The sequence below is a fragment of the Daucus carota genome, chromosome 9 (assembly GCF_001625215.2).
Source record: "Daucus carota subsp. sativus chromosome 9, DH1 v3.0, whole genome shotgun sequence".
Classification (NCBI taxonomy): Eukaryota; Viridiplantae; Streptophyta; class Magnoliopsida; order Apiales; family Apiaceae; genus Daucus; species Daucus carota.
Window position 1 is genome coordinate 45,384,605 of NC_030389.2, and position 25,617 is coordinate 45,410,221.

General features: G+C 33.0%; 3 protein-coding genes across 3 annotated transcripts; 1 reads left to right on the forward strand and 2 right to left on the reverse strand.

The window, feature by feature from the left end:
- Positions 1 to 1,164: 1,164 nt before the first annotated feature.
- Positions 1,165 to 4,079, reverse strand: LOC108200945 (protein terminal ear1). Its single transcript, XM_017369217.2, has 5 exons — positions 3,108 to 4,079; positions 2,382 to 2,988; positions 2,155 to 2,274; positions 1,925 to 2,066; positions 1,165 to 1,612 (listed from the first exon to the last, which is right to left on the reverse strand). Exons 1-5 carry the CDS (start codon positions 3,880 to 3,882, stop codon positions 1,268 to 1,270), a joined length of 1,989 nt encoding a protein of 662 aa, XP_017224706.1. The 5' UTR covers positions 3,883 to 4,079; the 3' UTR covers positions 1,165 to 1,267.
- A 2,687-nt stretch (positions 4,080 to 6,766) lies between these two features.
- LOC108200565 (D-cysteine desulfhydrase 2, mitochondrial) lies at positions 6,767 to 10,534 on the reverse strand. Its single transcript, XM_017368764.2, has 7 exons — positions 10,286 to 10,534; positions 9,582 to 9,908; positions 9,070 to 9,112; positions 8,577 to 8,921; positions 8,269 to 8,398; positions 7,946 to 8,122; positions 6,767 to 7,378 (listed from the first exon to the last, which is right to left on the reverse strand). The coding sequence occupies exons 1-7, from the start codon at positions 10,373 to 10,375 to the stop codon at positions 7,147 to 7,149; spliced, it is 1,344 nt and encodes a 447-aa protein (XP_017224253.1). The 5' UTR covers positions 10,376 to 10,534; the 3' UTR covers positions 6,767 to 7,146.
- A 1,917-nt stretch (positions 10,535 to 12,451) lies between these two features.
- Positions 12,452 to 18,173, forward strand: LOC108200692 (actin-related protein 3). The gene is made up of 9 exons (XM_017368931.2): positions 12,452 to 12,799; positions 12,894 to 13,356; positions 13,985 to 14,131; positions 14,330 to 14,422; positions 14,830 to 14,949; positions 15,556 to 15,666; positions 15,955 to 16,080; positions 16,163 to 16,261; positions 17,591 to 18,173. Exons 1-9 carry the CDS (start codon positions 12,753 to 12,755, stop codon positions 17,678 to 17,680), a joined length of 1,296 nt encoding a protein of 431 aa, XP_017224420.1. The 5' UTR covers positions 12,452 to 12,752; the 3' UTR covers positions 17,681 to 18,173.
- The last annotated feature ends 7,444 nt before the right edge of the window (positions 18,174 to 25,617 follow it).

A 25,617-nucleotide genomic window follows, 5' to 3' on the forward strand; every position in this document is an offset into this window, starting at 1 on the left:
GTAGTAGCCTATATAGTAGATCCTTTCTACTGTCGTCTCTGCTGTAGCCTCCATATCTAGATATGCACTCAATGCCCGCACACAGTAACTGGATAGTTGAAGAATTGGAGGCAGATTATTAGATATATAAGTCTATTTATCTGGATCTAAAGTTAGATTTTAAATAATTTTTAATTTTAAGTTAATAATATTTCATTTTAAGTTGGAAAATTATTTGTTAATGCTGATTTAAAAATTTAGGAATAAGCGATGTATCAACTTAAATATTTTTTTCATTGACCTAAATTTTTAAAATTTTTAAAATTTAATTATAAATTATTCATAAATCATTTTATTTTTTATTATACTTTTGGTAATTGTAAATTATTAATAAATCAAAATTACTCGAACACACGTTATAAGCTCTTAATTATTTATCACATTAAATCACAAATTATAATCCAGTTTTAAACTCACCAAAACGGGCTCATAATCCACAAAAAGTCTTTTATGTTTGTTTCAAAAAAAATATAAAAAATAATACTGTAAAATTTTACAACTCAAATCAGTAAACTACTCCCTCCTTCTCATTTTAGTTGTCACCTATGAGTTTGTGCTGGTCAAATTGACCAAAGTTTTACTCAAATTTATTAATATTTTTATCAAGTGAAAAAAAAAAATTATCACCAGAATTAACTTTTAATCTACTTTATGATGTAATTTTTAGTTTTTTAAAATAATGAAAAAATAACTCATAATCTTTAGTCAAAAATTAGTCAATTTGATCAACAAAAATAAAAATGAGACAATTAAAATAAGACGAGGGAGTATCTTATAACAATTAATCGGTGATTAGTTAATCCAGATTTTTTTTAAACAAGGCAGGCACATGTTGTGTTTGGTTGGGGAGAATGGAATGGAATGGAATGAAATGAGTAAAAATACTTTGAAACTAATAAAGATAGGAAGCAAATTTTGAAAAAAAAATGAGGAAGTGCAAAATTGCTATGATGAGATTTGAGAAGAAATTGAGGATGGGGAGAATGGAGCATTCCATCTCAAATTGAAGGTGTGAAATGTAGCACATGAATGGAATGGAGGAATGAATGAATTTCTTGAAAATTGTCCATAAAATAGTTCATTTTTCATTCCATTCCTTCCGGAATCATTCACCCCAACCAAACACAACATAAATACTTCTGCATTGAATTTGAATAACTATTACAATGATAAACGAACATACATTATCACAGTACGAAGGAACTACAAGCTAATCTACTACTGTACGCTACAAATTTTCGTCAAACAATCTCATCGCCTCCAGAGCCGTCTCAGCACCGCCACTGTCGCAGCCGCGGCTAATCAAATCGTTGTCACAATCACCATTAATATCATTGACATTGTGGCCTTCGTGCTCTCCGTCATAACACTCCTCTTCATTGTCCTTGGTGGTGGTTACGGAGGAGTTGCTATCAGTGTTGTTACTTTCGGCTACGGCGCCACGGCCGATTATCGGGACCGGACTCGTCAGTGTGTGGCCGTCGCGGGGCGGGGAGAACACTACCGGCATGTATTCCTCCGCGTCGCAGGGGAATTTTGAGCTTTTGAAATGCTCTTTTAGCGCTTCCACGCCCTTCAATTAAAACATTACATCCGATTCAATGTTAACTAGACATGCGATATTCCAAGAATTGGTAACATGAAACTCGGAAATTTCCTATCTACAAACAAATGTGCTTCTATGCCCATAACATCCCATTTTATGTTTAATTAGACATGCAGTATTTTTAGAACTCGTAACATGAAAATCGGAATTGTAATAACTATGTGTTCTTCCACGCCTTTAATAATTATAACAAAATATCCTCTCCAATATTATTTAGCCGTGCAATATATCAAGATCTCGTAATATGAAAATTGGAATTGTAAAAAATTATATTATTACCTGCAACCTAGCGTAAGTTACTTGACATATCTTTCTCGAGTTGAAAACCTCCCAGTTTTGAAGATGAAACGACTTGTAAAGCCGCAATGTGGCCTCCGGGGAAGTCATGTTCACAAATCCATATCCCACATTGCACTTGTTACTGAATCACAGAAACACAATTAATCAAGCAAACACGATAATCACGGGCATAAACGATGAATTAGGGTTTACGGTTAGTAATAAATTACACGAAATCAATAGGAAGGTAAACAAAATCGTAGGAAGACAAGGGCTGGGCATCGCTGTCAGCGATCTGCTCGTTACAGTGAATGCAGTGGTTATCCAGCATATTGAGCAGTAGCTTCTGACTGCACTTTCCAAAAGAGTATAGTTTAACAATTCAAATAGAGTCAATAAATATTTAACTCGCCAAAAACAAATTAAATAATTCGTTCAATTAAACAAATTAGAACACCTGTATTTGTTTGGGATGTTTTTGATCATCACAGTGGTTCTGGGATCGCTGCAATGCGGCAACATGACTGAATCTTCGTTGATCAGGAATCGGGGATCGTACTCTTTTCCGTTCTTGACCGATCCTATTCCTTTCCATCCTTTGCTATTACAATCAGCTACTTTCTTATCGTTCACTTGCTTCAAATTATTTGTGCCAGGATCGCCAATTTTCTTCAAATTTTTCTTCGGAATCTCAGCCCCTTCTGCCCCTTGGCCAGGACTTGTTTTCCGGCTCCCGTTAGGGTTTTTCGTACTCCTAACAGATAATTGAGACTGCAAACGGCTACCAAATGCCGGTGACCGTTCAGCACACAATGCCTGATGCGGTGCCACCAACCGAGGACTTCTCTGCTGATGACCGGAAACATAATTCATTTTGTTGTGATTCGATTTGGTGAATCTTCTACTGTGACCGCCAGGCCGACTGAATTCGATTATAAGATGCCTCCCATAGATTTCCTTCCCATTCATTCCAACACAAGCCTTGGCCGCATCTCTTATATCATAAAACTCGACAAACCTCTGATTCTGTTTCATCGGCGTCTCTCTCACTTCCTTTACACATCCTATTCATATACATAAACACAAAAATTCTCAAATTAACATAACCATTAAAAAGTCAACAAATATAATCAAAAAACATTGATGACAATACTCGGGACTTGATTAGAGTTAAAGAGGGTACCAAATTTTTCAAAAATTTCTTTGAGATAACATGTTGGAACTTGATAGTCAACATTGAAAATGACAAGACTGCCCTGATTATAAGCCTCCGGGTACCTCCCGCCCGCCGGAAACATAAACTGGGCCCACACAGCCCTCCCGGAAACCAGCCCCACCGCCGGCGGCGGCACAGGCGCGGGAAACCTACACAACGCAGCCTCGTCCTGCGTCACCAACACAGCTTCAAAGTGCTGTCGAAGCCTAAGCTGTTGTTGCATGTGTTGTTGTTGAATCTCCACAAGCGCCGTCTCTGCATGTCTGATATCGTAGAAATGAACGGCCACGATTCCTTCTCCGACTCTCTCCATCTCCACAGCTCTCAAATCTCCGAACACTTCAAGGTCTCTTCTCACCGTCGATTCACTCACTTCCGTCGGAACTGAGCTTAGTAGAAGTGCTCGTGACGGCGTGTTTGAAGGTGGCGGTAATGACACAGGGAGTGGTGGTGGGTCCACTCTTACATACTGGGGAAACACTACCTGAGCGTAGTGTTCATTTACTATCGTATTCGTATTTGTGTACGAGTACGATAATCCCGCGGGTTCGTTTATCAAACCCGCGGGATCATTAAATGAACCCGCAGGATATTGTATACTCAGTCCTGCGGGTTCATTTGGTGTCGGATATGGATACGAGTAGAATACTGGAGGAGGGGTTGGGAAGAGGCTAGGAGGGACGAATTCCTGGGCGCCGGGGTCGAGCATGCCGGAGAAATTCACGAAACCGGAGTTGTCCATGAGTTTCCGGCGGGGAAGGAGCAAAACGACAGCGTTTTGCGGTTGGTTTCTTGAAAACTTCGAGCTGAGGTTCCCGAGTGAGTGACAGCAAGAAGTGGTGCTTTGGTCTCTGTCTCTGTGAGTAAAATTTGTTGTGGACGAAATGGTGTGTGTATTTTTATGTAACGCACTACGTGGACTGTGGTTTATATACACACATTAACATATGGTTTTGTGTGGGATGTTTTGTTTAACGAATGTACATGTATTAGGACACGCTTTTCTAGAATGTGTTTGTTTACAGTTAGATGCACCGGTTTTCAAATTTACACATCTTTGATCTCACTTCCGGTAAACCTTTGTTGCTCCATGTTTTTACTGGTTTCTAAAGAACGGGGTTCCATAAATTTCAGGAGAAATCCTGTAAACATAAATCTTGTTAGATCACTCCGATAGTTAGGTAGATTCTTGTGTAATAATTGAACTTTATTTAATTTTTATTGGATTTTCGGTGGATTATTGTTCGAATTGACATTGAATATTCATAAAGCTGGAAATTTACCAGTTTATATCATATTTTACTTATATTTCTGTAAATCGACTTGTGAACAAGTCGTATTTGAATTATTCATCCCAAGTAAACAAAAATCGTACTAACTTATAAAGAGATTACATAAATAAGTTTGCGTGATTAAATTGTTTTTGGTTTGCTTTTATTTCGAATTTCATATGGAATCGCAGTTATGATCGATAGCTCTGTCAGGGGCATCAAAAAGGTATCCGTACCTCAACGAATATGCATGAAGCGGGTACTTATATTTATATATATATTATATTCAAAATACCGTTTAACTATCTATTCATGAGAACATGCGATTAATCAAAGATATAGATGCCGTATGATTTTTTGTTATTAGATTAACAACTTTTTTTAAAAAAAAGTGATCAAACCCTTTAAACATGGTTATTGCCTATTGGCGTACAAATTTGTCTCACTCTCCAGATCCATATAATAAGTAGCATGGGTACTACTAGTAGCTCACTAGGCTTCAACTAAGTTCTGTTCTGGTGTGTTCCCCAGTTCTTTCCCACTAGTAATGCACAGGGCTAGCCACTCTCTTTACACAACACATATATCAAAAGATGGCCCTTTTCAGGGCTTACAGAAAGCAAGTGATAGTGATGTTTCTTTCATCCCCAGATTGTCTATTTCTGCCTTTTCCTTTAAAGATTTCAGAGAGTGTATTAGCATTTTTATGAGAGGCACCAGTCAAGCGTATAAATATGAGCTCCCATGTGGTGGTGACTCAGCCCCGTGTCCCCTCATTATAATGGTCCTGATTATAGTCGGACAAGACTTTCGTTTAAATTGATTTTGACGAGAGGCCCGTGAATGTCTGGCTGCCATGCTCCACACTTTCTACATTTATACAATTATTCAATATCAAACAACCTTATTCGGGTCAAAACTTATAAACCATTTCATGTACTATGGTCCCAGTCGCAGGCCATGGACTGATCATCTGGTATTGTGAATGTTGCATGTGATGTATTTCAGTTCATGCAGAACCCTTTTCACTTGATACTTGATCTGTTTTGGAAGTTCTCGTGATAAAACATGTTCTTTGTGATATGATATGCGATATATTTCAATCCATGCATAAGTTTGGTATATCATGTTCATCGGATGGTAATTTCAGATAACAAATTGTGTTTGTGTCGATAAACAGGTGTTAAGTTCAAATTACTCAAAATCAAACAAAATTGAAATTTCAAATTGTAAGTTTTAAGAATGAAATTATAATTTCAAGTCATTTCGGGTCAGACATATGATTTATGGGACATTTTTAAGTTTTGTCTAAATCAAACTGCAAGTCCGGATTTGATTCATGTCTGTCAACCCTACTCGCATAAAATATGTTCTTCACAGGTATGCGACATGCGGGTTTTCAAATGTAGAAGATTCTGGGGCACTCGCTTTTTGGAGCTTGCCATCTTTGATTTCTCCTACACTTTTTGAAGCACCATCCTTCATCCTTTCTTCCTATAATTTTTTATTTTTCTGTTGTTTCTCTGCAATCTCTCAAGATATATACATGTAAGCCCGACTGATCACTGTCGATTTCACACGCAGACAAACGTGTAAATATTAGGCTACTTTAAAGAATTTTTAGAGTATCGCGTATCCTGGTTCCTGGTTTTCCATCCCCTGTTACAAGGAAGGAATGGCACCGCAATGGTCCGAGTTTTACCAGAGACTTGGAACCACAAGATTATGCGGCTCGGCCAGTTTTAGGAGACATGTTTTTGTGGGCGACACAGACTTATTAGTGACTAGGGACAGTTTTTAATAATATGGACATCAACTAGGTGGGCTTGATGGGATTTTGGAAGTCATGTTTATTGTGTTAGCACTTACCTACATGTGGGGTATTAATAATTCAAAAGTAACTCTGTGATCAAGAATGTCTCTTTTTATTTTACCGGGACGTGTGTTTAGCTTGTGCTGATCTCGACTAATCCTGAAACGTGACTAGCATAACATCCAACCGTTATGATCATAACGCTTAACTCTCGACTAATCCTTGAGGGTGACTAGCATAACATCCAACCGTTATGATCAAAACGCTTAATTCTCAACTACTCCTCGAGGGTGACTAGCACAACATCCAACAGTTCTGATCACAATGCTCAACTATGTATCGCTCTCGTGAGACCTGAGACCGTTTCATCACCACTCAAGTCACCCAGGGAGTTGTGATCAAGAATATTGTTTATATGTCCATGAACTATACACCAAAACTAGAGTCATTGCAGTATGCAGAAACGGTATATTTTCTATAGGTTAACTTTGTTTTAAAATTGTCTTTGTGTCGGTTTAACAAATTGCAGACAAAAAAGGATATTCTATGTTACTGTAATGAATCAAATAATTTGATAATTAAATCCTATGTTACTTATAGTAACCCAACTTTATATAAATAAAGCCCAGAAAAGATAATGTTAACTGCCGAACACCTTAACAGTACAAAGCTAAACTCACCAAGGAGCCGAGCCAGTGGCCTGCCTTGTAGCCATGCATCCCCATCAACCATTACAAATACTTTCTTGGTACTACATTTGTATGTGCAATTACCATTTCCAGAAAACGTGTATCCAGACTCACAGATAACTGACTTAACATGGGATAAACTTCTGTTCATTTCATAACCAAAAGGCCAAGGCAAAGATAAGTGTGAGCATGTGGACACAAAACAATTATCTCCAGCAAACTTAAGTGGACATTTAAACCTTTTCAGATAATCGGAAGAAAGGCTTGTACCGTTGTGCTAATCCAAACATGCCAAGTGTTCCCCCAGTATGAAGCATTACTATTTTTGAACCACCTACTTCCTCTTGACTAAGTGTCGTAGATAGCTCCCAAGCAGCTAATGTATATATGGGATCGACAAGGATGCCAGTTTGCTGAGCTATTTGCTGGCATTTCTCAACTTCCCCTTTCAAAACATTACCAAATCTGTGGGAAAAGAAAATATAACAGATTGTGTGGTGAGAGAATGTTTTCATGTGCATTCAAATCAGTTCAAATACAAAAAATATATATAAGAGTGATAAACCATGGCCCTTTAAAATGGCAGAATATATTTCACAACATTGTAGAAAGCACTGATATGGACCAAAGTTGGAGCAATTAAGAAGACATTGTTTCGTTTTACTAAGTATTGTAGTATACTACTAGTACGTGGTAGAACACAAAGTCAAATCGAAATTTACCACACAAGTGATAGGGCCAAACTTAAAAGAATAAACATACTGATTGCAAAGACGACTTCCGGTAGATATGTTTCAGAAAATTTTCTATGAAACTAAAAAGTTGAGCCAAAAATTAGTTTCTTACCATGAACAAAGCTATCAGACCTATGAATTGTGACCTATAAAAGCATGACGGATGTATCTGAGGAGCTTACTAGGCACAGAAACTTTGTTGTTTTTGAATATGGCATAAACATTTATACTTTAGCATTTCACAGGGCAGAGACTAAAAAGAATAAAGGAAACTTTGGCAAAGTTTGAAACTATGTACTTCCGTGGATGAGGACGTTCCAACCAATGTACAAGTCCATCGTTTAATCTGTCTACAACTTCAGCACAAAGAGAAAAAGCACAGAAACGTAGGAATTCAGTAACCAAGCGCTGCTCCAAATTTCTGTATCCATCAAAGGTATCAGCCAGCATCACTGCAGTTACCTCCCATGGGAGCCTAACAAAAGAAACATCATACATTAAGAGCTTCATTAATAGTATTTTTCAGGATAAAGAAAGCTCTACAGACACAAGCTTTTGACCAAACTTTGTGAGACTTTATGAGATTTAACGGGAGGACAATCACTACAAACTCAGATTTACCCTAAACATAAGGCTGCAATTCCCAAACCAACTGCAGTTGTCCCAGTACCAGAATCTACAACAACCTTCAGCGGCTGATTTTTTCCAAATATATGATCTCGGGATAGGTAGTGCACCAGTCGAATTGTACCTATAACACAGACAAAGCAACAACTAAAATGACACGGAGAAGTGGAACCATAAAAGCGATTCAAAAGTAAATCTTGATATATGATGAATAAGCAATAAATAATATTATTGCAAAAGAGCAAACATATTTAATGGAGGGGTAAAACTATCAAGTCCTTTAAAGTCAATACAACAATTACCTAGTAACCCCGCAGCATCACCTGCACCTTCATTGATGATAGAAACTTTTTTAATATTGTCAGACAACCTAGGTGCATCTATTTGCGCTGAAATTGGTTTCTTTGATACATGATTCGTGATTGAAGCCTCAAATAAATCACTAAGCGCTACAACAGATCCAGAACTTCCAGCTATAAACTCGGCATGATTGGCAAGCATTGTCTCCCTCTTTGCATACAGAGTTCTAGGAACATAAGTGGCATTTCCATATATCATAGATATGAGACCATATCCAGTGGCAGTTTCTGGTGGTTCTCCACGAAGAAGCAAATGTGAGTTCAGTCCTCTCTCTGCGCATGAAACAGCTGCCAGACATGCATATGATCAGTCAGAAATGACCATTTCCAGATTAGTAAGCTTTAGAAGTTCATTAGGCCATAGGTTAGATGGATTTATTAAAGCTCGACGCTCATCAGAACATTCTAATTTGGCAAAGGAAGCTATATGACATACCAACAGCTGCAGCATGTGCACTTTGACACCCTCCACATGTGACCTAAAAAAACCGTTTAAGGGGGGTATTATTCTGTCATGGAAGTTTCTTGAGATGCTAAGCTTAAGTTTTCTTTTTAGCATATGTATGTGACTAAAACACAAAATTGTCTCAAACAAATATTTGTTTCGTCTTGGATGTTTTTAGTGAAGCTAAAATCTTGTACTATAGATATCTCTAGAATAGAGCACATGTAAAAGATGCATCCTTTCTCAAAAATTAAAACTTCATAAAGAATTAAAAAATCGATGTGCAAGTTAAAGCGGTTGCAAATAATCAAATATCTCTAGATGCCAAAATTTGTCACAAAAACTTTGATGCATACCCTGATATGATGACATATCTACTGAACTAACAACATATATATAATCATACAACTACAACCAAAATTCTAAAGAAAAGGAGAAGTATATGTAGTGTGGAAGTAAATGAAATACATTAAGCCAATGGTTGAATGGAGCTAATATCTCACCACATCTGTAATAGAGTTATCTTCGAGTAGAGGAAGCAGTCCATCTAATTTCCTTGCCTTATTACCATTCACCAGCGGATGCAGCAAATCATCCCGGACAACATAGAAGGATGCATGATCGTTGCTATTTTCCAACATGCCATCACCCAACAGAGGATTCGAGTTGTTTTTGAAAGACAAGTTTCCGAAGTATCCAGCTTGCTTATGCTTGTGATGTCTGGACACCTTTATTTGGTGAATTTTTGTCTCCGGGCTTGCTAATGCCCATCTTCTATCAAGCAATTTTGAAACAAAATCTTCATCGCCTAAGTTTAATTTCTTAGCAACCTAACATCAAACATGAAACAACACCAATCATTCTTAAATCTCAAAAGCATTACCACCAATTTCACCTATCATTAAACCATCAAAACATCTATTAAATTACAAACTTCACAAAAACAATAACTTCCCTATAATTAACCATTTGAGCTAAACATAACTTCTTAAATGCATTTTTAACATTACAGGGGTAAACAAATGAACCCACCTCCAAAACTCAAGCAAATTGTATTGTAACAAATTATACATACAAAAGAACTCATATATGTTAATAAAGATCGCAACTTTATGTAAACAAATCATATTATACATACAAACAAACTCAAATATGTGAATAAAGATGCAAACTTTATGAAAAGAAACTCATAAACGAAGAAAGTAACCTGGGGGCTGCTTGAGAATTTGCAAGAATGGAAGTCTTTTCTTAGAGCCACTGAAATTAAGGATTGTTTGTTGACAAATTCAAGTCTCATTTTTCAGGGACTCAAAAAATTTTGAAGCTCGCTACTCACCAGCAGACTAGTAGTGCAAATTTTATCTTTATTCAGGGATAATAAGGGGTTGTTTGGCTCGTCCATTTTCTCATTCTTTCCCTTTTTTATTTTGAATAATCATTGTCTTGTACTTGCTTTATTGTTGGATTCCTAAATGGGAGTTTCTTTCAAAAAACCAACTTTAAATTTTGATGTGGTATTTTAAGGAGGCATTTTTAATATATTGAAATACTATAAATTAGCATGTTTGTTACAAACGGGATTAGAGTCCCGGTAATAATAATAATGAGGATTTTCTCCTAATATACATCGATTATGTTGAAATCATAATTCGCAAAGACCGTGCCAATTTATTTCCTATGCCTTTCTTTTCTTGATCATCTTCTTACTCGTAGTAGTTTGTTTATGTTTAATTTATTTCTACGTCTTTCACAATGATGTGCAATAGTCCTTGAACATTGTAATTCTTTCGTTCAGAATCACTTGTATGTTGATGATTCCTTGGAATCATCCTTGTTGCTTTGTCAGTTCTACTCAGTTACAAGAATTTTGGGAAGGATGACTGTGATGATTCAAGCAGTGAGGAATCCAAACATCATATTGTCTGCGACAAAGAAGTTGTACACATGGTGATCTGTTAATTCTCTTTAGTTAAAAGTTTTGAGTTCTGACCAAACAAGGTCTATCCATTGAATAGCTGATACCTCAACCTGTCTTGCTCTCATTTTCAAAAAGGTTTCTCAGAATATATTTTTAGTCTGAGTGTCTTTGATAGGTTTTGTTAGGTTTTGCAAGTTTTCTTTCTTATTCTTTAGGTAATGCAGAAAGTCCTCATTTTCTAATCCAGTTTGATTACAGATTATAAGCAAATTGTAACACAGGAAAACCATCAAGCAAAATTGCAGCAAGGATTCTTCATATAATAATTGGTGTGGCCGTATTTATTGGCAGACTGGGGATAATTAAGCAATCGGCACAAGGTTCACAAAAAGGCCATGCCCATTATTGCTGCAAGGAGAGCAAAGCTGGCAGAAACTCGGCAAGACAAGACAAAGAAACAAAACCATGCTGGCAAACAGTTTCGAGGGAGGAAAACATGGAAGGAATTCTGGGTGTGTTGTGCTGCAAGCCTGCAACTGGCCAACTGCATGGCTGCAGCTCAAATTTCCTGCAAGAAATTCAATTCTTCACATTAAATTATTTATTTTGAATTTATTTTTCAAACTCAGTACTCTCTGAAGCAAAATTTCAAGTCTGTAACTGGGTGCTCAAGTGGCCAAGGAACACCTTACCAAAATCCAAATTATATGATAATTTTGTTCCGTCTTGTTTCATGACGTAAAAGTAATTAACTTGCATTCAGATTTCAGTATTTCACTGAATAACAAGGACACAATCTGTGATCTGTCCTGTAAATTTTTGAGCTGCTATCACAATGCAACTAGTAACTATCAAATGTCAAATTAAGTGAACATGAGTGGATAAAGAGGCATGGACAATGATAAGATTAGAACACACAATTATAACACTGAACACCTATCACCTATGGGCTGCCCAGCTGTGAGTCTGAGAGTTGAGTTATTAGTCGAAACTTCTTGACTTTAAACACAAGTGAAGCATCTCAATCAAGAACCTAATAAATTTGAAAAGAAATATCTTTAAAGTGTCTTTAATTTAAACTTCTTCTTCAACTTGTGTTCCAAACTTTTTTATACAAAATTTATTTGAAATAGATATCAAAACTGAAAATCGCCAACACAAAATTTTAATATTAATACTTTTCAAACTACAAACTAGTTACATCAAACGCTATTATTTATTAATCAATGATGATACATATCTTTTACCGATTTTTATCTCATTTACTCGACTTGTTTAGGTTCTATTATTATATTATTTTTCAAAATATAATTTAAGAAATCAATGGACTATGTGATGTGAGAGTTTGATCATGAAATTTTTATTTTTATTTTTTGAAATGATCATGAAAACTTTTAAATAAAAAATCTATAGTTAAATTTATTTCGATCAAAACGACGTCGAGCTAATTGTCGGGTGCAATGGAGTCGACTCCAAGCAATAGAGATAGGAAATTATACTCTCATAGAACAAGTTGTTGAGTTGTTTGATTGCGAAGTAAAGAATCAAACATATTTATTACAACTAACAGAACTAACAACATTAATCAATCTTTCGACACACATTGCAATTGCAATAATCCCCATTGTAATTTTAATCTTAGAAAAAAAATTAAAATCTTAAAATTCTGCTACTATGATCTTCATTGCCATTTGCCCATCAATTTTACCTCTTTTTTCTTAAAGTTTCAATCTTTTTACCCTAATTTCAAATTCTCATGGACCCCATCTCGCGCCCAGCTATTGTCATTGACAACGGAACCGGGTATGTGATCTTTTTGATTTTAAGGTTGAGTTTTGCTGTGTCTGTGATTATGAACACCAGATGTTTGATTAAATGTCTCTTTCAAAATTTTCAGGTATACGAAAATGGGGTTTGCGGGTAATGTCGAGCCGTGTTTTGTACAGCCTACTGTTGTAGCTGTTAATGATTCTTTTGTTAATCAGCCAAGAAGTGCGGTGAAGAATAATAATTGGTTGGCGCAACATAGTGCAGGGGTGATGGCTGATCTTGATTTTTTTATTGGCGATGAGGGAATTTCGAGATCAAGATCTAGTAATGCTTATAATCTTAGTTATCCTATTAAGTATGGTCAGGTTGAGAATTGGGATGCGATGGAACGGTATTGGCAACAATGTATATTTAATTATTTGCGGTGTGATCCTGAGGATCATTATTTTCTTTTGACCGAGAGTCCGCTTACTGCACCAGAGAGTCGGGAGTATACAGGGGAAATTATGTTCGAGACGTTTAATGTTCCAGGTCTTTACATTGCGGTGCAGCCTGTGCTGGCTCTAGCAGCAGGATATACTACATCCAAGGTTGGTGTTAATTATACTGTTTGATAGTTATTTAAGATGATCTGTAGTTCAAGGTTTATAATTAAAAAAGATACTTTTTTACAGCAGAATTAATTTTACTGTAAGTTCTTATACTATCTAGTGGATTGTGTAGAAGTTCAATAATATCTGGTGCATTATATAGAAAATGGATTATGGACAGAGGATCACTTCAAATGAAGAGGAGAAAGCTAGTTTATAAACCTTAAATTTTTTACACGAGTAGAAATAAAGATATGATGAATGATGTTCCCAAACGTAAGTGCTCTTCGTGATTATATATTAATCAAGTCCCATCTAATTTGCAACTCCATACATTACTTCTTTTACTTTTTCCTTTCTGCGCTATGGTTCTCAAGCTGCAATCATATTTCTTACACTCTAGAACTTGGAGATTTCATGTGACCGATGAGTTTTTATCAAAAGATGTGACCATCTGTTTAAAGTTAAAACTACTATAGGAAAGAGAAGTTTATGTCCCATCCCTTTATGAATTTGATTGCTGGTTTACTGCTTTCAGATGAGTGAGCAGATTTAGATTTTACAGATATGTTTAAAATTACTTGCACAATCTTTTTTTTGCATATTAATATAAACCTGCACTTTTCAGTGTGAGATGACAGGAGTGGTAGTAGATGTTGGTGAGGGGGCTACCCATGTTGTACCTGTTGCAGATGGGTATGTTATTGGTAGCAGCATTAGGTCAATTCCTCTTTCAGGGAAAGATGTAACTTTATTTATCCAGCAACTCATGCGGGTACTTCATCCTAAATTTCATCCTTGTGTTACTTTCAATATATTTTTGAACCTGTTCAAATATATTTATGAACCTCGAGTAGAGTATAGTAGTATACCTAATTGCAAAGTAATTGAACACCAAGGAGAGTATTGTTCTTGTGTGACTCTCACTTTTATAGTCCTTGCTGAGTATCCGTTTTGACACTCTCTAATGCAGGAAAGAGGGGAACACATTCCTCCTGAAGATTCTCTTGATGTAGCTCGAAAAGTCAAGGAATCTTATTGCTACACTTGCTCTGATATTGTCAAGGTAACCTTTCTGTAACTCTCTGGCTGAAGCAAACAAGTACCTATGAATTGGAAGTAGAGATATTTCTTTCATTGTGCACGGGGACTTCATGCGTAATATGTCGAATGGAGTTAAAAGTATTATATTTTGGCAATGATATCATGAATATTTCTGTGCAAATTGTATAGCCCAAAAGAAGCTGAAACAGAAAACCTGATGTTCTGTCATTACAATCGTATTACTCTAGCTAATGGGGGTTACTTGTATTCCCTAATGTTCTTCATTCTTGGTATTGAAGCGATTTTCCGGTTGTGCATATTGTAAACCTGTCCTTTCCGATTACTATAAGACTGCTATATATTTATTTATAAGCTTAAAATTTAATCATGTTTATACTCTAGCTATTGTCTGTGCACTGCATCATTCAGGAATACAAGAAGCATGATAAGGAACCAGCAAAGTATATCAAGCAATGGAGAGGTATCAAACCTAAGACTGGAGCACCATATACTTGTGATGTTGGATATGAACGATTTCTTGGTCCTGAGGTCTGCAAATCTTCCCTTCCTTTTTCATACAACTCTTAACATTTCAATCTTGTTTGAAGAAATTGTCGGAACCAAGATCTGATAATCAATGTAGTCATCGGTTTATTCATCCAAAGCAACTCTTTCATTTCTTGTTTTACAAAACCTTAAGTCTGGATTTTTAATGGACATTGTAATATTTGGGGTTCCTTTAGTTGAGTTGTAGCTATAGATTTCTGGTACAAGCTGCTTCTGTCATTTCATACCAGAAAAGCCTATGTATGGTACAAAAGTTCTAAGCAAGTTATTTGCATATAAATCTCTTTGAAATTTGAAGTTATGTTCAATTACTACAGGTTAATCAAGATAAATCTTGAACACAGGTACCTTGAAATGAGAGTTTAAACTAGTTCTACCAATTTTTTTTGTGGTTGTTGAATCTTATAATGTTTCTTTGATAATAATGTGCTAGTTAGTCAAAAGACCAATCTGAAAGTATGCATTGGAGTTATCATATAAAATGTTTAAATTAAAATAATAAAAGCATGTTCTGCCATCATGACATAGGTGCTGATTCATGCTATTATGCCTCAAATAGTCTGATGGTTGTATGACCTATTTGTGCAGATATTTTTCAGCCCAGAGATATACAGTGGTGAGCTCACTAGCTCCCTACCAGAAGTGATTGATAAGTGTATTCAGTCTACACCAATTGATACAAGAAGGGCCTTGTATAAGGTAAATTTTTATTAATATATTAGAAAGTTTGTTTTTTTTTTTTTTTTTTAGATGTCGGAAATCAGCTAAAAGTTACAAAGTTTGACTTAGAATTTGAAAAGCAGTCATATTTCATTGCTTTATGGGTGATTATCAACTATTTTATTGGAGATATCCATCATAAGTTTTTCCCCCATTAATTATTGATTGCACGAATAATCAAACAGATTTCCAGGTTTCACTGATGGTCTCCAATTATCATGTAGTTTATGCACATTTTTTAGCACATGATTTTTGTTTTTATTTCAGAATATAGTATTGTCTGGAGGATCAACCATGTTTAAAGATTTTCACCGAAGATTGCAAAGGGATGTAAAAAAGTTAGTGGATGCTCGAGTTCTTGCATCTGATGCTCTGGGAATTGGAGGAATCAAAGTAAGTTGTTTCTCGTATATTTCTGTGATTTTATTGTATATATAGTACGTCTTTGAATGACGATTTATTCTTTTTTCACCAGGCAAAACCAGTGGAAGTCAATGTGGTTAGTCATCCTATTCAAAGATGTGCAGTCTGGTTTGGAGGCTCTGTACTTGCTTCAACACCTGAATTTTTTCAGGTATGTTCTCTAAAAGTCTACTTGGGGAGATCATGGTACATGCTAACCACAATTTTTTATTCATCTCACTTTTATTTTCCGTTAAATTACAACTAATATATCATATATGCATATGTATATATGTGTGTGTGTTTGAAGTTTGAGCTGATTAAAACTGCCACATATCTGTTTATGTATGTGTAGCTCTGTATATATGCTAAGTCGGCATATATATGTATGTATATCGAATGGAAAATAAAAGAGGTGTTCATGATTAATATATCTGTTTTCTAATTAATGTCCATTTATATAGAAATGTTGGGCTTTTGTTGAGAAAAACAACACATGAGATGTGTATATTATTAATTTATCCAGTAGTCCACTGACGTGACAACCATGCTTGTTAGTGTCTTGTGCTTTACTTGTAGATTACCTGCTTAAAAATTTAAGGAGAAAAATATAAATGCATCATATTATAAAGCTATCAAGAATAAATTAGCAAAAGGACTATGAAGAATAGCTTTCTTTATAGAAAGTATTAAATTTTCACCTTTGTTAACTCAGCACTAAAGTAACTTAAATAGTTCATTTGCCATTTTGGGTCGATTGGATGTTGGCTTTTTTTTTTTTGGGGGGGGGGGGGGGGGGGGGGTGGTGGTTAAAAATTACATTAAATTCACGCAAAGTAGTATAATATCTATTCCATCCCATCAAATTTATTTAATTGGACCAAACATAGCAGAAGAAGCATGACAAAAGTTTAGATTATAAAAACTTACTGGTTTGTTTTTGACCTGCTGCCCCATTACCAATTAGGGTGGGCTCATTTGTGTTTTGCCAGCTTAAATGCATAACCCATCCGTTACATGAGCAGAAATTGTTTCAAAACTTTGCTATATATAGTCTCAATATGAATATTCCCTACATCACACTTTTAGATGAGCTCTACTGGCTTAATCACGGTAAGTTGGTGATTTCTCTTGGATTGACCTGATTGATAGCCATTGTCTATTATATCAATGTAGTAATATCGTTAGTCAACTGTCACTTATTTTTAGGAAGAACTATTTATGCATTCATAACCCTGATTATTAAAGCTTAGAGCAGCACTTGGACCTTGTTAGCCATCTTTAAATGGACGTGGGAACATTTACACTAGCAAGAAATTTTGTTGGTGATGTGGATCTAATAAAGCTGGAAAACTTGTTACATTGATATCAGTAGTTCTGAATTTATTATAGACCAGCAAATTAGTAGTAGTCCCATATGAACAATTATTGGGCACGAGGTGAATGTGAATTTTTTTGGCTGACCGCCCACTGTAAATTCTGATCATTACCTGCTTATCAGGCTTGTCATACAAAAGCAGAGTACGAGGAACATGGGGCAAGCATATGTCGAACTAATCCTGTATTCAAGGGAATGTATCTCTACCGATAGAAAGACTCATTTAAGCTGATAGTTCTGAAAGCATCTGTAGTTTGTGTTGTTACACATCAAATGGCTAATTGTTTCAAGCAACTACCGGAGAAAGATAGCTCTATTTGGCTATCAAGTAAATATACAGGATAGCCCTCAGGAGGTGGTATACATTTTTTGTTCTGACTCGTTTAATTCTTTTCTTGCATTCTTTTGGTAGCAAGCAGATGCCGTTGGAGCCGGCCATGATATACAATGCCTTTGCTGTAGGCAGATCCTACTTGCGACTTCAGCTAAGAAATGAGTGGCAGTTAGTTTTCTGCATAGTTTAATCTTTTATATTCTTTTCATTGTGATTATTTAATCATAGTTTCAGCTTAGTTTTATCATCATAGTGTCAGCTTAGTTTTTATTTCATAGTGATTCAACTGTTGATACAGCATTGTAGTGGCAATTGGATTTTCTGGATACTTGAAACTTGATAAAGGAAATTTCTTTTGCTCTTGCTTGTAAATGTTGTTCACTCTCTATCCACTATCCAGCAGTATTTTAGTTATTGTGATTCATACCAATAAACATTTGAATTCGAACATGAATCATATTTATTTTAATAATTCGAATCACAATCCAAATATATAAAACTATTATAATTATTTTTATTCGAATCATAAACCTTTTTATGTCTCTTTCTACAATTTGTTCTATAGATTTCAAATATAACAATTAACTAGCATTTTACCCGTGCTACGCACCGAATGGTTATTTTTATAAAATAAAAATAAGTTTGTATACTTACAAATTCAAGTACATATTGTTTTATCATTTATATAATTTTATTACATAATATAGGTATAAATTTTTAAGAAAAATGATATTATTTCTTAAATACTCTGCTCAACACCCTCATATTATATGAAATGAAATAATCATATTTTCTTTTCAATCAAATATTATATAAGGATCGACTATCGTTTAGAGATCATGGAATGCGAATGCAATCCCTGCTCCCGGTTTCGGATCCAAAATCTGAATTATCTCAATTTCATACTGAATCCTGAATTTGCACCGATGTTGATCTAAACTAATTTGTTTTTATAATATGAGATATTGAAAACTAATATGAGAATAAAAAATGTACATATAAAATTATATTATCGTCAACAATTATGTAATATTTATGTATGAATTTTTTTATAGTATATATGAGGATTGGGGAGGCAGTTAGTAAACAGGGAAGGGAGCTGGGCGAGTAATTTGAGGGCCATAAATTTTTTCAATTTTCCGTATTAAATAAAGTAATGTCAGATTAAGGTCGATCGGGTCGGGTGGATGCATCCCCTGATATCAGTCATTATTATTATAATATATAATTTAATTAATTTGTACGCAAAAATTCATTTATATCCGCATGATTAGTTTTCGTTGCCATAGTTTAGAAAATTTGTATGCACTTATCTTATTTACGAAGTAATATAAATTATTAAATTCAATGGAGCATGCCTTAAAGGTATAAATTTGTAACAAAATCACTCATGTAAATAAGATTTTATGAATTTAAGAAGATAAATATATTTTATTTTTATATCTATTTTAATCACGAACATAATGAAAATTTTGTCCTAATAAATTGTAAAGTCATTGTGAGATTTCTTTATTGGTCGTTCTGTATGTTAACTTGTGTTTATTTTATATTATTTTTCTCATTATAATTATAAATTTACACTTATAAAAACGATGTTTATATTAGAGGGTGAGTATCCAATATAACTCATTTTCTGCGCATATTGTCCATAATGATCACCCACACTAAAATGGACCAAAATAACCACAAAGAGTCGCATTCTCTGAATGCGAATACTGAGTGCGGATCTAGTTAATGCGCATGCTTTGGCTGATTTTGTGCATGAGCATCAATCGTGTGTGAGGATTAGACTAAATTTTGAATCTGCTTGCAAGTTACGCATATATAGTATGCGTGACCAACAAACACGCATAGTCAGAATGCGTGTCATTTTTTTTTGTTCGCTTTTGAAAACACATATATGATCATACATACAGCATCACGGAGTCCAAAGCTATTTTGGATATGAAGAAATATGCATGGGTTGTCTTTATTTGGATCAGAAGTACCCCGTAGTGGTTAAATCACTTGATTCATATACGCGCATCCTTTGAATGCGCCACTGATTGGTTAAAAGAGGCATCAAAAAGGCATCAAACTCGACGTTTGTTATTTTGGGCATGCATTACATAAATATTAGTTATTTAGGGCATTTTCACTATATTAGATGAGTATGAATTTAATTTTATAAAATATGAAATATTTAATTTTATATCATATAATACTCAAAAGACCATGTATATCATGTAATACATGTTAATATTTTAACCACCGCAATAAATTAGAAATATTGTTTAGTCATATAAAAATTTATGGTGGAATCGTATAAAATTATTTTAACCACCGCAACAAATTATAAATATTTTATATTTAATTTTATATTATATAATACTCAAAAAACCATGTATGTCACGTAATACATGTTAATATTTTAACCACCGCAACAAATTAGAAATATTGTTTAGTCATATGAAAATTTATGGGTGGACTTGTATAAAATTATTTTAATTTTAACAATATTGTAATATTTATGTATAAATTTTTTATAATATATATATGAGAACTGGGGAGCCAGTTAGTGAATGGGGACGCGAGCGGGCGAGTAATTTCAAGGTCATAATGTTTTTTAATTTCCTCTATTGAATAAAGTAATGTTGGGTTAAGGTCGATCGGATCGGGTGGAACATGCCTAATATCAGTCGTTATTATTATATTATATAATTTAATTGATTTATACGCATATTCATTTAATTTGCATAATTGTCATTATAGCCATATTTCTGATAATTTGTATGCACTTAACATATTTATGAAATAATAAAAATTATTAAATTCAATCGAGTATACCGTAAAAGTGTATATCTTGTAAAAATTCACTTATGTCAATAAATTTTATGGATTGTGAGGTTTATGAAAACTGGTCATTCTGGATGCTAACTTGTATTTATCCTATATTATAATACCTGAGTCTACCCAAGTATGCAGTTAACCAATCACATTATAATTATATATTTATAATTATAAAAACGATGTTTATATTGGCTAAGTGTGAATTTAATTTTCTAAAATAGTAAATATATAATTTTATATATCATATAATACTCGAAAGACCATGCACGTCATGTAACATGTTAATATTTTATCCACCGCAACATAAGGAAACTGTTTTTCTTTGCCATCGAGTAAATAAAAAACTCGTTCTAATCTGTAGGGTGTGGAGACTCGTATAATTTTAAAAAAGATTTATCAAATTGATCTAAACATATAATTATTGATTATTCATATAAAAAAAATTTAAGGATGGACTCTGATTTGTTCTAAAATTATCTAAAGTTAACGGATGAATATCATTGGCCTAAAATAAGGAATGATATATTGGTACTAAATTAATTCCTCTTTTTTTTATTGGTTAACATCCTAAATAATTTATTTTTTCATAAATTGAATTGAATTGAATTAAATTACTTAAAGTAAATCTCAAATTCTATTATTATCTAATTAGATTATTTTTAATTAGATAATGAAAAGGAGTCTAATTAGTTTAGTTATAATCAGATAATGAAAAGGAGCTGATTAATTATATTGTATAATAAAAAATTGTATTGACTAACTCATGATTAACTTGTATGTGGTTAATATTTTGGATAAAATTTAATAGAAGAAAAGTTGGATGATGAATAATATTACTGCTAAAATAATTCTTTTTTTTTCTGATTGGTTAACTGCATAAGGTGGTTGAAAGAAAGTTGAAGAATTAATATGATTGGTCTAAAATTTAGGAATGGCATCTGATCAGTCCTAAAATAATTCTTCATTTTAATTGGTTAACTGCATTTGAGGATGGACTCTGATTTGTTTTAAAATTATCTAAAGTTAACGGATAAATATTATTGGCCTAAAATAAGGAATGATATATTGGTACTAAATTAATTCCTCTTTTTTTATTGGTTAACATCCTAAAATAATTTATTTTTTCATAAATTGAATTGAATTAAATTAAATTACTTAAAGTAAATCTCAAATTCTATTATTATCTAATTAGATTATTTTTAATTAGATAATGAAAAGGAGTCTAATTAGTTGAGTTATAATCAGATAATGAAAAGGAGTTGATTAATTATATTGTATAATAAATAATATTAGTGCTAAAATAATTCTTTTTTTTCTGATTGGTTAACTGCATAAGGTGGTTGAAAGAAAGTTGAAGAATGAATATGATTGGTCTAAAATTTAGGAATGACTTCTGATTGGTCCTAAAATAATTCCTATTTTCTGATTGGTTAACTGTATATAGTGGTAGAAGGAAAGTTGGAGAATCAATATGATTGGTCTGAAATTTAGGAATGACTTCTGATTGGTCCTAAAATAATTCCTCTTTTCTGATTGGTTAACTGCATACCTGGGTAGACTCAGGTATTATAATATAGGATAACATAATTAAAATCCATTTATTAAAAAAGTGCAAGTGTAATTAAAATTTATAAAAATAAATAAATTACATTGTTATATACGAAAATAATAATAAAAATTAAATAAATAATATAAATTAGCATTTTATTTTGAGGTTTTCTCACAGATACCCAAGTCTAGAAAGTTTTTTGCAAAAACACAGTAATTTTCTAAAAAAATTACAGAAATACATTTTTTGAAATAAAAATTGCAAATATGCCATTTTTTATTTTTTATTTTTGTTTTACAAAAATACGAAAGTTGCATTTGCGACCGCACATCCAAATAGTATAAGTTAGGCATCTTCAGGGTTATAATCGTTAGCTAAATGTGACCTGTAAGACATTATGTAAACTCAGGCTCTTAATAAGAGTTTTTTCAAAATGTTAAAAGATGGTTATTATGATTGTAAAACGTATTTGCTCCTACATATTTCTTACAGATCTGTAGAGGTTCGACAAATTTAGCCATCGATAGAAGGTTGACTAAAATTATAGACAACGGCTGGTATAGTTGGAGTATGAGTTTTTTTTTTTTTTTAGTATGACAACTCATCTTTTAGTTAAAGGCTTCCAATGGTGGGAGATGCTCTTATATACGTAACCACAATTGTAACTTTAAAAAAAACCGTTGAAAGTATTTTTCAATTAAAAACAATCACAAATACAACTTAAAGTAGTATTCCATAAGACCAATTAACATAGACATAGTTGAATGTGGATAAAGACCGGAGTACTTGCGAATTTCACATAACTCTCCACAACTCATTTCGTAATTTCTAACATATATACAACATTTTAATATCGAAAGTGTACTCACGGTCAAGAAACTAAGGATGGTGGTTAACTCGCAACGACAAAACTTAAGTCTAGTGATCAATTTTCGACAATAGAGCAGATTTCTAATCATTAGCCTATGTCTATTGTAGAGAAAGATGTAATTCGATACTTATGCATACTTTATAACATATGAAAGTTGTATTTAGTTAATTTTAGTCGAAAGATATATTCACAGTTATTTTCAGAAGATGGTAAACTTATAAAAAAGCAGTATTTTTTTTATAAATACCCTTGTTTACGAATAAAAAAAAATTAAAAATAAGAGTTTGAGGAAAAGATGTTTGTCTCTCTGATAATTTTTTTAAAACAAACTCAAAAGTGAATATAAGACAATTTTTATGATATGAAGTTTATATTATCTGAGATTTAATTCGTTAACAAAATAATTTATTTCAGCATGAATAAAAAAAAGTAACATTTTTGTAAAAATTATAATTTCACAATCAATTATTGACAAACTTCGTTCTTGAATGACTTTCAAAACATACATGTGTGTGTGTATATTATTTTAATACACACCAAATTAGCATACAAACTAAAAGTAGTCTACGACTAATTTTTAATCACTAATTTTAACTACAAAAATCACTCGTTTGTACATTACAAATCACTATCTTATATATAATGTATCTCTCGAATATAAATATATACATGTATATATATATATATATATATATATATATAGGCACTTGCTCAAATGAGAACTTTCTTAAAATAAGAACCGTGAGAACTTTTCTAATTTATCAATATCTCATTCATTTGAAGGGCCCCGCCAGGGGCACCTTCACAAAAAATGTATATAATTAAGGTCTCCACCTAGCTAGCCGAAAAAAAAATAAAAATTCACTGATGACGTGGCAGTGGACTTTTTTTTTGAATTTTTTTTTGAATTTTTTTTTTTTGACTAGTTAGGGAGAGACTAGTTTTATATACACTTTTTATATTGGGTACCCACTTGTTTGATGTTTAGATTAGTCAAAATATGATAAATTAAAAAAGTTCTCATGGTTCTCATTTTAAGAAGTTCTCACTGGAGTAACCCTCTCTCTCTATATATATAATTTATATGATGATCAATTGATCATCTTCACTTATACTGCAAAAATTGACCTCCTGCAACCATTATTGACACTTTTTATAACATGCCACCATCGTCCGTCATTCATAACAGTTACCGCTAATGGCGATGCAAAATGATATTGTCATTGACTGTATGTCGGTAAAAATTACGAAATATGTTGAAAAGAATAAATGTTATAAAAGGGATTTAGAGATCAAATTATATATACTCAACATGAGTGATTCTAGTTTAATATTTACATAAAAAGAAACATTACCGCTTATCTTTTTGAATAATATGTATATAAATTGGAATAACACTAAAGTTAACGTGATATGATATCAGTTACAAGTTTTCTAAAAATATTGCAACAATATGTTTGAATTAATATTAATTTCCCTCCAAAAGTTTTCATTCAAATTCAAATGAAATTCATTTCCCACTGTCGTTTTTGCTTATAAATCATGCGTGGTCAAAAATTTATGTAAACAACATAAAAAGCAGTCTTCATTGAGTCTTTATTGACGATAATGACTACGCGTCACAATTTCGATTTAAACATCCCGTATAGCCACAATTTCGATTTGAACAGCCCTTTCAGTTTTGAAGACGATACACAAAATTCAGATTCTAATATTCCAACAGGTACAATCGATACTGAAGCGACAACAAAAGATGCCTTGATAAATACAAGTCAAAGCGATTTCAGTCACAAAAATGGGAGAGAAACGGAGAAAAGCGAATCTGGATTTGAGAATAAAGGTATGTTATATCTCAAAATTTTGTATAAATAATATTTTTTGTTGTAACACAATGCTTAGATTTTGATGTTATGACTTATTTTAAAAGTTTGTAATCTTTAAATTTCAGCAATGAATTATGTGATTTACAAGATTCTTATATTTTGATAGATATAAAACTTATCTCAACAAGTTTATTGTAAGATTTACAAGATTCTTATATTTTGATGGATATTGAACATATCCCAGTGAGTTCAATCGATATTTTGACAACGTCGAAAATGTTCAGATAAACACATCGTAAAATAATTAAATAATATCAAATAATTCGAGAAAAATAGTTCCACACAACAACAAAAGTATGTTATTTCATAATACGCGGTATATTAATTAATATTAATGAATTTTATTTTGTAATATAATGCATATTTTTATTTATATTTTGAGATTTTGTCTTTAATTTTTATAAACAAATATCTGATTCAAATTTTTTGCGTATATAAATATCTCAATAAGTAAAATAAATACTTTCACATACATAAAATAATTCGAGAAACACATCTTTGAATAATTATGTAAAAGTAAATAAAATTGTATATACATACAATAATAAATTCATTATTCTTTTTTTTTTTTGCCAAATTCATTATTCTTTATTATATTATAATAATTATTATAAATATCCTTTCTTTTACAAATTAAACAATAAAAGCCCATTGGAAAGCCCAATAGTAAAGACCCAATCCAAT